Source organism: Muscardinus avellanarius (assembly GCF_963383645.1).
Source record: "Muscardinus avellanarius genome assembly, chromosome: 13".
NCBI classification, from domain to species: domain Eukaryota; kingdom Metazoa; phylum Chordata; class Mammalia; order Rodentia; family Gliridae; genus Muscardinus; species Muscardinus avellanarius.
In genome coordinates, this window is record NC_137799.1 from 33,292,393 (window position 1) to 33,304,994 (window position 12,602).

Genomic DNA, 12,602 nt, shown 5'->3' on the forward strand with positions numbered 1-12,602 from the left:
ATAGTTGAGATGACTGTAACTAAAATCTATCAATGAGATTAATTTATCCTTGCTGTAATATTGAAAATGAAATAGGCACGAATAAACTGTCATAAGTGGAGATTCTCAGAATGCAATTTCTCAGTGCCAACTGCATAGATAGACAAGCATTAGGTTTCCTGGGACATGCAGACCCTGGTTGATTTACCCTTTTTGACAAATGATTGCCTCAGAGGTAACTGAGCACCGTCCTGAATTGATTGACCATCTTAAATGATAACACTGATACTGAGAAATAGATTCTACCGAAATGAGGGAGCTGCATGATCTGTAAAAGATTTCTGAAGATTTCTAATGACTTTTTGAAATTTTCTAAGTATATGTTTAGGGTAGAGGCAATCTCTAAAGAGTCCATCCAGTTAAAAATCTATAATCATTAAGCCCTCAAATAGGCTAAAATTAATGAAAATTAATGTTTTTCTACAACTTTCACTTGATTTTTCTGACCACTAAATGGACTGAATGAAATTAATCCATTTACCGTTGGCCTTTTCATTACCTAAGTTATGTTAGCAAATTTGTATATGTGTATATTTTAAGAAGCCTAAAAGTAGATTTTTTTTTATCAGAAACAATCATGGTCACCCTTTTTATATAGTATGTAGGTAATTATCAATTAATCAATTATTTTAATGACTGAGGTCTCTGCTTCTCTGAAGAAGCAGAAAACTATTTTAAAATCTAAATAGCTGAAACTTCATTACTTGCTGCAAAACAGAATTTATTTTAAGTGGTAGAATTCCACTGGGGAGCAGTAACATGAATAATTGCCAATACATGCAATCTACCAAAATGAATAGTTTCATTGCATTTAGTGATAGAAGCATCTTCAAAGGTGATTTACATTTATTGCTAATGAAAATTACTGCATACTTCACACTTTATGATTTTTCTATGTCCCTTCTATAGCAGCATAACTTCATACTACTTGTAGTTGCACTTGTAAATTATAATGTTTGTGACAGGCAATGAACAAATGTGTTTTGATAGAAACTTAGGCTTGTATCATTCAGTTTCTCAAAATTCCTACTATATTACATTTTATATTTAAATTTAACTCTTTTTCAATTAAAATTTCCCATGAGTCACTGCCATAGATTTATCATAATACAGTATGTTTTGTTTCCAACTAGAAAAATTCTAATAAGAGACTTGGAGAAGTGACCTGGGAATGGCCTTGATTGGAAAAAAAAAAAAACTTGAATGACATTAAATAATAGCTACCAGTCGGGCATGGTGGCACATGTCTTTAATCCTAGTTTTTGGGATGTTGAGACAGGAGGATTGTGAAGCAACATGATAAAATTTTAAAATTTTTTAAAAGGGAACTAGGGTATATCTAAGAGTTAGAATACCCCTGGGTTCAATCCCCAGTACCACACCCAAAAATATAGCTGCCATATCTATATTTGTTCCATATCAGAAAGTGTGTCAACATGATTTACATTATAATGTGAGATTATAATGCACCAATAAAATCACATAAAAAAGAAATTGTGTTATGTGCTTTACATGCATCATTTCCAACCCTTGTAAAGGAGGAAAGATTATTTTCCCCATTTTGCTGAGGACAAAACTGAAGCCTACAGTCAAGTCAATTGTCCAAGGTCAATGCTAGCTGGTAGCTTGGCCAATATTCAAGTGCAAGTGTATCTGATGTCAAAGTCTGGACTTTTATTCTGACAGGAGGCCAAAATTAAAGGTACAGAAGTACTTCACACTGTTGTATTCTCTCTTATTTTCTCATCTTCCCTTACTCAAAAAAGGCAGAGGCTATGAGAATACATTTTCTTGTTTAGTCCACATCAGAACATATACTGCGAGCACTCTTGTTCATAGGATAAGGAATCAGTACATTATTTAGTTGGTAATTTTCCTTTCTTTGACTTCTGGCAGAAGATCTCTCTATAATCAAGGCTAATTGTTTTTCTCTAAAAAGGAAAAAGGGTAGCCTGAAATAATCCCAAGAACTGCAAGTTTATCATATTTTTCTTTGTTCCATGGATCATCTCCAATTTGTAGCTTTGGGCCCAGGAGGAGAGATATGTTAATTTTTTAATCTACAAGAAGAAACATTGGTAACAAGATTTAGCCATTTCCTAATGTTATATAAATCATTTTTGAGCAACTATATAAGTAAATGCACACTTATTAAAACTCACTCCCATACCAAAAGAAAATGTGTATTGAGAAGATTTAGTTGCAATAAAATACAGTAAACAGTAGGAATTTCTCAGAATCCCCATAACTTGGAAAGCTATGAGCATATATTTTTTACAACAGAAAACAATTAATACATCTCTTAACTAGACATTAAGAGATGTGGAGTAAGACCAATTGTCAAGCACCTGGCCAGGGTATTAGAACCCGAGGGTACAATCACATTAGTTTGATAAAATGAATTAGTTTGATAAACTAAAATGAGTCTAGTTTATTCCTGAGGGAAAAAAAGATGATGCTATTTTTAAAGTAGTGATGATGTTGTTGTTGTTGTTGTTGTTGTTGTTGTTGTTGTTGTTATTATCATTATTATTATTGAGAAAAAAAAAAAGATGAACATTGCTTCCTGCCTTTGGCTTCCCCTCCATTTCTCACTTTGCATTTTTGCCCCTCTTTTCCAGGTTTCTAGCCAACACCACTTTCAGAGGCCTCAGTGGCTCCATCAAAGTAAAAGGTTCTACCATCATCAGCTCAGAAAACAACTTTTTCATCTGGAATCTGCAGCATGACCCTATGGAAAAGCCAATGTGGACTCGCTTGGGCAGCTGGCAGGGTGGGAAGATTGCCATGGACTATGGTATATGGCCAGAGCAGGCCCAGAGGCACAAAACCCACTTCTGGCACCCAAGTAAGCTCCACTTAAGAGTGGTTACCCTGATTGAGCACCCATTTGTCTTCACAAGAGAGGTAGATGATGAAGGCTTGTGCCCTGCTGGCCAACTCTGTCTAGACCCTTTGACTAATGACTCTTCCATATTGGACGGCCTATTTAGTAGTCTCCATAGCGGTAATGACACAGTACCAATTCAGTTCAAGAAGTGCTGCTATGGATACTGCATTGATCTGCTGGAGAAACTAGCAGAAGACATGAACTTTGACTTTGACCTCTATATTGTTGGGGATGGAAAGTACGGAGCCTGGAAAAATGGTCACTGGACTGGGCTAGTAGGTGATCTCCTGAGTGGGACTGCCCACATGGCAGTCACTTCCTTCAGCATCAATACTGCACGGAGCCAGGTGATAGATTTCACCAGCCCTTTCTTCTCCACCAGCTTGGGCATCTTAGTGAGGACCCGAGATACAGCAGCTCCCATTGGAGCCTTCATGTGGCCACTCCACTGGACAATGTGGCTAGGGATTTTTGTGGCTCTGCACATCACTGCCATTTTTCTCACTCTGTATGAATGGAAGAGCCCTTTTGGTATGACTCCCAAGGGGCGGAATAGAAGTAAAGTCTTCTCCTTTTCTTCAGCCTTGAATGTCTGTTACGCCCTCTTGTTTGGTAGAACAGCAGCCATCAAGCCCCCAAAATGCTGGACTGGAAGATTTCTAATGAATCTTTGGGCCATTTTCTGTATGTTTTGCCTCTCTACATATACGGCAAATTTGGCAGCAGTCATGGTAGGTGAGAAGATCTATGAAGAACTTTCTGGAATACATGACCCTAAGGTAATGCTTTCTTTTACTCTGACTTTCTTTGTTAACCATTATAATTTCATACATCGTCCCTTATGCTATAGTATGACTCTCTTCTTTCTCTAAAGCAAGAATATTCTCTCAGATAACAATGCAGACTAGTCCAAAAGTCTTCTGTGTGGTTAAATTAAATGTTTTGTGTTTTATTCAATGAAACACAGAGTGAGATATTTCAGAAGGTACTTGTTCTAGAGAAACTGTCTAATAGAAACTCTATTGGTATTATTAGTGCAGCTTTTTCTTGTGTTAATATGGTTTTTCCTTGTGTTATTGCAGTTTTTTCTTGTAATATTTCCTTGTAATATTATGATCATATGACAGAATATCCATCAGGAAATATTCTTTCACACAATTTTTACCCAAAGAAGACCTCAAAAACTGATTAATTACTTTTCTTGGGGATTAATGGAATTAAATAAAATCCACATCTAAATATTAATTTTTGCCATTAAAAAATGGAAAGAAATAACATATTATTAACATTTGGAATTAACATACCAAAGTAAAATGCTAGTGATCTTAACAGGTACTAAACAAGGACTAATGGACTGAGGTGGTAAAATAAGCTAAGGGCAGGGTTTCCATATAGAGTAAGGGAAGTTAAATAGTTTGTGACTTGGGGTTGAATAGCATGCCTGAATTCCAGCATGTGGGAGGCTGAGACAGGAAGATCACAGATTCAAGAACAGCCTCAGCAACTTAATTAAAACCTCAACAACTTAGCAAGACCTTGTTTCACCATTTCTAGAAATTTCAAAAGGGCTATGGTAGTGTTTTGGAGGTAGAATGCACCCAGGATCAATCCCCAGTGCCAGAAAAAAAAATTCAGAGGCATTCAAAAACTTTTATCTATCTAGTCTATCTTTGATCTCTTAGACATCTAATCCTACATGTAAAAAGAAGGGCAGTATATAGGGAACAGATAAAGCATGGTGGAACTCAGGTAAAGATAGCCATGTCTATGTTGCCTCTGGTTAAAAAGAATTTCCTTTTAGTGTCGGGGCAGATAGAGAATCTAGTCCATCCAATAGGAGTAGAGAAAAGGAGGCTGTCAAGGGCCAAGGCTATTGGAATAGGGCCCAAGTTAATACTACAGCTCTGATGGGAACAGAATGAAGACCCTGAGCAAAAGTGCATCCCCATGAGTAGATCACACCTAGGAAAGATTAGAGAAAGCTCCAATTCAGTGGGCATGTTCAGGCACACCATCAACCAACTTGAGCTGAACTGAGTCTTTCAAATGGCGAAACACCTATCATGCATTTTCAAATGCTTTTTGCCATCCCAGGGTATTAAGCTACTTACTATAAATTTTTGATTAAGCACTTAAAATTCAGCAAATAATACATCTACAACTGTCTTTAGCAATTTAAGGGAGTGGATCAAAAGGCTACTGGCAGATTCAGAGAGTTCTTATGGACAGTTTTGATTGCAGCATAAGATCTATTTTGCAACCAAGCATGAAAAATTTGACCCGTATACTACTGCAAACTTCCTGGAAAGTGACAATAGCCTCATAAAAAGATTCAGTTAATATTGCCTCACTAACTAGACGAGGAATGGTGTTGCTTCCTAATGAACACTAAGGACTTTGTGTTATGAGCTGGAGTCAACATAAATAAGTCCTTTAGTATAAATAAATGCATCACCCCAGAGAGTAATTTTGGTGATGTACCAGCATTTACACTCTGCAGCAGCTCTAGCAGCACCCGTTTGTCTTTTTCCCCAGTAGTCCTGTAAATCTCTTGATTTATAGCCATGCTAGAGACTTAGGCAGACTTTTTGCAAGAATCTTGCCAATGTGACTTCTAAATTACAAACTCAAAATGGAAACCATTCAGTCCAATCTAGTGCAAAAAAAAAATTTAAATATATGCCTGTTGTGAGGACTCTAGACCATTCCCTTCTGTAAAGAGTTGGACATAATACTGAATAGGTTTTTCATTCATTAAAATCAAAATTTGAAAAAATTAAGCCCTGAATTCTATGCATGAAAAACTGAACCAGTGACTATTCTAGAGGTTTATTTTTAAAAGTAGGTGAATAAATGATACATGATAGGAGAATGCCCCTGGGTTTAATCCAGTACCACAAAAAAATGAGGTAGGACAAGCCTAAATCAAAAGCATTTTCAATGTGAGATAATGAAGTAATTTTCAATGGAGGCCCAGAAAAAAAAAACATGTATCAAAACTAGTATTCTCATCTACATTTAAAATCTATTTATGGAGCTTTCCCATACAAAGACACCCATATTATCTAACAGTAAATTTTGTATGTATTCTTGAAGAACACTCAGAATTTGAACATGTGCATCAGAGGAAGAGGAATTTTCATCCCAAGCAAAGGAGTAGAATGAACTACTTGAGGTAGAAAAGCTGAACCACATCCAAGAAATCATAGGAAATTTGGTTTTGCCACAGCATGTGTTACAGCAGGTGGACAAAATGAGATCCAGATCTGAGAAAAGCAAGGTTAGTTGAGGTGACAAAGAATCTTTGATGTCAACAAAAGAAAAACTGAACTTCTAATAGTAGTGTTCCAATTTTGAACAATGGAATAGGGCAGTGGAGAAGTATTCATTTATGATGTCAGCTAGGGTTCAGATGTAACTCAGGAGTAGAGTACTTGTCTAGCATGCTAGAGGCACTGGATTTAATTTCCAGTACCAACACACACACACACACACACACACACACACACACACACACACACAGGAAAAAGGGACCAAGCAAGCAAAATTAGAAGAGAAATAAAAAGAATAAAAAGAACAAAGTTGAAGTTATAGCTATGGTCACTAGTAGAAAAAAAAAAAAGGAAGAGCCAGGCATGGTGATGCACACTTGTAATCCCAGCATTCAGGAGGCTGAGACCAGATGACTGCAGTTCATGGAGAGCCTCAGCTACTTAGTGAGGCCCTCCACAACGTAGTGAGACCCTGTTTCAAAATAAAGAATAACGGGCGTGGTGGCGCACGCTTGTAATCCCCGCGCTTGGGAGGCGGAGACAGGAGGATCGCGCAGGTTCGAGACCAGCCGCTGGCGTAAGAGACCCTGTTTCAAAAATATAAAATAGGTCTGGGAGTGTAGCCCGGAGGTAGAAGGGCTTCCAGGAACCCCAGTACCACCAAAAAAATAAAAAAATAAAAAAAATAAATAAATAAAGAATAAAAAAAATGGGTTAGGGGGTGTAGCTCAGAGGTCGAATACCCCTGAGTTCCATCCCCAGACCTGAAAAAAAAAAAAAGAAGGATGCAAAAAATATTATGGTGATCAAATCAGTAGAACTTGGTAAATAATACGACACAGGAGACAACAGATAGTTGCCCCTTCAAAGCTGCAGTCCTAAGAGTCAATGAAGATAACCTTCAAGGAAGCAGAAAAAGCAACATTTTGGCTTGGAAATATGGTGATCATGTCAGATTCGTTCATGGCATTTTGAAATCTGTTATGAACACTCAGGTAAAAATCCACAGGCATATGGAAACAAGAAGCCCGAGTTCAGAAGTGAGATGGGAGCTAGTGGGAATCCTGAGTGGGAAGTGGTACTGTGTGTTTAAGCCCTGAGAATATGAGATTCCCCAAGGAAGAAAGTAGAAGGAAGAGAAATTGCTGTTGGAAGAAAAACACCATGAATAAAGCATCCCCAGGTATCAGAGGATAAGATTTGTGGGGACATGAGGTGGAAGAAAAAGAGGAAAAGGTGCCCTGTAGCAAAATCATGCACTCTGCAGTCTGCATCTGACTTTTTATGAAGATTGGCATGATCCTACCTACCTTAGCTTCTCAGCGGTGATTATTTGAGAGGACAAATTATTTGAGAGGTGGACCAGTGCCCAGTCCAAACCAGGAGAATCAGAAAACAGTGTGCGTGTGTGTGTGTGTGTGTGTGTGTGTGTGTGTGTGTGTGTCTGTGTTAGAGGAAAATTAAATTTATGTGATTTATTTTTTCAGTTTTTTTTTTTTACAATCCCATTTTCATTCTTTGAGTTCACTGCATAGTGAATTAGAATGAGAAAGAACTTGTCACTTACACAGGATTCAGAGATCTCTTGTGGTTCTTCTGGGACATTTGTTTTTCTGCTGCAAGCTGAAAATCTCCCAAAACTGAATTAGAGGTGACATGTTATATAGAATACTGGCCACACTCTACAGATCATTCCACGCTGCCTCACTGCCTGCCTCATTCCTCCTCCTCCCTCTTCTTCCCTCTCCTCAGCTGGATGTTAGGATGGCCCTCTTTCATGCGCTGTTGCCTTTCCACTCCCATTTTTACTACTCAAAACTCTGTTAATTCACCCCAGGCAAATTTCCTTTGCCTCCACATTAAAGCTCTTGACTACCTGCCTCCTCTCCTTCTCCTGTAACTCTCTTTAATTATCTTGGGATAAACTCCCCCAAGTCTTTCTGTTATCATTTCTAAAGTAATTAAAGATGTTATATTCTCTCTCCACCAAAAAAAAAAATTGTGTCTCCCAGACCTTTGAGAATAACAAGCTGCAGGCCTCCCTAGGAACATTGCATTAAAAATGTTCTCAGGCTGATCTGTGGTGTACTGAGTTACAGAAACATAGGAGTACTGGGGTGCTGTTGACAGGAAGGTGACTATAAATTACAATTATGTACAGTACATTTTTAAAAGCTAGAGAAAATGAAGAATGTTTCACCATTAAGAAATGATAAATATTTGCAGAGACAGACATGACATGTTTACCCTACTTTGAACATTATACAATGTGTATATATATCAAAACATCACATGGCACCCACCTCATTTATATGCAAAAGTTTTATGTTGTAGGTATCAAATAAAAGTAAAAATTTAACTAATAAATAAAACAGAAAAAAGAAAAATTTGCTTCAAGGAATTGGTGGCTTTAGCTCTTAGAGGCCTTCTAAACAATCTAAATCTGAAAAGGGGACTCCCAAGAGTTTTATATAACTCTTCCCTTAAACTGATATTTTGTTACATATAATACTTTAAAGTATAATATCTTTTCCTTATTTTTGTCTAAATAGTTTGTGCTCCTCACCCAAAATTCTGGTTGCATTTTTAATGCTAGTCTTAAAATTATAAAATATTTCCATGGCAAAATCTGTTTGAACAAAATCCATTGTTTAGAATAGTAAGATTTGTGGTGATCTATGTTTATACAGGTCCATCTGCAAATTGAATTCTGGAGGCAGAAGCATCTGTAACCCTGAGATCAAATAACTTACAATGGGTGTCCTAGTTTAATTTTTCTTCTTGATCATAATTGTTTAGCATGCAAGCTATATATTTAGCACAATTAATAAAACTGTTAAAAATCAAGAGCATGAATATTTTATCACCATTTCAGGGATGAGATTCATTGGCTTCAGCCAACCACTTGAGTCAGAAATAAAATTAAAAGCAAAAGGCTGTAAGAAGGCAGAGCAATTTATGATTCACTGAATGTTACAGCAGCCAATAGAGGTTGGAATTTTTCCCCCTCTGATAGGAAATCAGAGGAAAGAAATAATCTTGCTGCAGGCTGCTCCTACAGATAACCCCAAGGGAGATGGAGCGGCCTGCTGTGCAAATGAAATTCAAGAAATGGTTCTATCTGCATTTAACAATTTTCATCAGAATAATTTATTTTACACTAAAAGTAATATATGTAGCTTCGCAGAGCCCCCTACCACCCCTTCTGGGAAGCAAGCTGTATGGTTCAAAGTGGGAGGGCTCTTGAAGAACAATAATTTATAAGTCATATACTTAGTAGAGCTTATTTGGGTATTTCCCCCAACATAAAAATAGTACTATTCACTATAGATGGTACATAAAATAGAGTAGACAGATAGAAAAAAAGCACCCATAGTCTATTTTCAGAATCCTTCCCTTTCAGCATTTTTGGGATGATTGATAGGTGGGTAGGAAGTACAGTATTATTGGTTTCCACTGAGGTCTCCATGTGGGTTTATAGCCTAAGATGTAAGCCTGTGAATTCTTAGAAACTTCCAGTCATTGGTATCCACAGTCCTGGTATATAAGACAGGATGAGAAAAATCACTTCACAAATCATAAAGTACAGTGAAAATTAAGCCCCAACCTCCCCTCACAGAATTTAATTGATACATTGAAAATAAGCTATTTTCTTATTTATTTATTTATTTATTTTGGTACAGGAGCATTCTACCTCTGAGCTACAACCTCAACCCATTTTTATATTTTGTTTTAAAATAGGTCTCACTATACTGCTGACACTGTTCTTGAATCTATAATCCTCCCATCTCAGTCTCCCAAGTACTGGGATTATGGGCATAAACCACCATGTTTGGTTATTTTCTAATCTTTGGGGTTTTTTCATTTTGGGGGGAGGCTTTTGTGTGTATTTTTGTGTGTTACTAGTGGTTGAACCAGGGGCAGTCTACCTTCGAGCTACACTCCCAGCCCTATTTTATTTTTATTTTGAAGCAGGGTTTCGCCAGGTTGATAACAATCTCACTGTTTGCTGAGGGAGGCTGTCCTCAAATCTTCAATCCTCCTGTCTCAGTCTTTCAAGTACTGATATTACAGGTGTGTTCCACCACACCCTGCTTATTTTCTGATTTTAACAGATTTTATGATAATTATTTTCCAGGTTAACACATAAAATGCCTTCTTCATCCCTGATAAGGAAAGAAGGAAGGAAGAAAGGAAGGAAGGAAGGAAGGAAGGAAGGAAGGAAGGAAGGGAGGGAGGGAGGGAGGGAGGGAGGGAGGAAGGAAGGAAGGAAGGAAGGAAGGAAGGAAGGAAGGAAGGAAAAGACAGAGGGAGGGAAAGAGGGAGAGAGGGAGGAAAAGAGAGAAGAGTGTATTGCTCCTTAGAGGCTAGTGTCATTGTATAGGCAATGACAGTAGTGCTTCAGAAAAATAATTCTGGTGAACATTCAAGTATATATTAAAATAAAATAGACCTGATATTAGGGCAAAAGCAAACTTGAAAACAGAAATATTAAAGCAAAGGACCCCGGCATAGTCATGGTAGGAAATGAGAAGCCTTTTCCAAAACTATAAAAACGACCTTTATTGATCTTCATATAACAGCATGTAGCTGCCCAATAAAACATATGAATTCCTATCATAAAAGCTGGCCATGAAAAAGAGGGGGGAGCAATAACTCCAAGGCAAACAAGACACTGAAAACAGAGCTTGAGGGGAGGTAGAAGAAAACTACAGCAAGCCTCTTCACTTGTCCTTTCCTTAATTCATCTGGTAACAGGAATTTCTGCTCCAGGAACCACACGAGGTTATTGGGATTTAATAATAAGCAAAACAGACACCATTCCTGCAACGTGGACTTTAACGGGAGGAAAACACATTATTGGAGGGGGCACATAGATCAGTGATTTATAGTGTAGTTAGTTGTTATGAAGGAAAACATACCATAATCTGAGAGCTTTATAGAAGACCTGGTCTGAATGTCAAGTAAGAGAAGCTCCCAAAAGAGATGGTGAGCTACAGAGGACTGAGTGGGGGTATTGGAGAAGAGCACGTTAGGGTAATGGGGCAGCATGTGCCAAAGTTCTCAGGCCAATCCATTATGAACTACAAGATTGGGAAGCCAGGAAAGGAAGAAATAAAATAAGACTCATAGCAAGGTAGAGGATTTTGATTATCAGATATACTAGAGAGAACATTTCTTTAAAGAAAAAAAACTAAGAAATATCATAGTCTCAGAAGAACTGCACTTCCCATGCATCTCATATGCTTCCAGATAGAAAACATGACAGAAAAAACATCCCATTTACTCTAGCAACAAAAAATTGATAATAGATTATGGAAGTTTCCTCTAAAGAATTCTGTTAAGATAAAAAATTAATGTAGTAATATGTAAAGGATGGTTGGGATAAAATAAACTACCTTCGCGCCAGGTGTGGTGGCGCACGCTTGTAATCCCCGCGCTTGGGAGGCGGAGACAGGAGGATCACGCAGGTTCGAAGCCAGCCACGCTGGCTTAAGAGACCCTGTTTCCAAATAAAAAGTATAAAATAGGTTTGGGAGTGTAGCCCGGAGGTAGAAGGGTTTTCAGGAACCCCATTTCCACAAAAAAAAGCAATATTATAAAAGAAATAAAATTGGCCCATATAAATATAAAAATGTGAATTTCTTAATTGTAAGCAAATGAATAATAATCATACTTCACCTATCAAACTAGAAATTTTTATTGATAGTTCTCAATCATAGTGGAAACACAATAAGATAAGCATCAGTTATACCACTACTGGTGAGGAAGTTTATGATATATTCATAAATCAATTTGGCAATTTGTTATCAAGGGCTTTTAAAGGGTTCATACCCTTTCACACTTTACTTTCACTTCTAGAAATATGTCCAAACAAAATAATTTAATGTGTGGCAAATAATTTATTACAAACACTCCTTGTATCCTTGCTCAAAATAGCAAAAACTTAGAAGTCATGTAATGTTCAACATATAGCACAATTAAAAAATTATAATATTCTTATGTGCTATAAATGCAACCAGTGGAGATGATTTTGAAAATCCTTTTAAGATGTCAAAAAATCAAAACATGACATTAAGTGAAAAGTTAAGATACAAAACCACATACTGTATTTTCAATTTCAGAAGACTCCTATGTATGTACATGCTATAAATAAAAGTGACCAGAAGCAAATATAATGCAATGTATATAATACAATATACATAAAACATCACAGTTGTGATATATGGACAGTATGATTAAAGGAAATATTTATTGTGTTATTTCTACATATGGAGAATGCAACAAATATTTACTGTATAATTGCAATGTATAATATATTATTGAATGTATAGAGTAAATAAAATAATGTAAGATATATACTAACACAATAAATATTTCTGCAATGCTCCTCTACTACT

General features: G+C 36.9%; 1 protein-coding gene across 1 annotated transcript in view; it reads left to right on the top strand.

The window, feature by feature from the left end:
* The window catches only part of GRIN3A (glutamate ionotropic receptor NMDA type subunit 3A), a gene marked incomplete at both ends in the record, with an annotated part of 172,011 nt that overhangs the window by 70,991 nt on the left and 88,418 nt on the right, over positions 1 to 12,602 (top strand). The window contains one exon of the mRNA XM_080709309.1: positions 2,661 to 3,708. Coding sequence (XP_080565435.1) covers positions 2,661 to 3,708 — 1,048 coding nt within the window. The remainder of the gene's footprint in view (positions 1 to 2,660; positions 3,709 to 12,602) is intronic.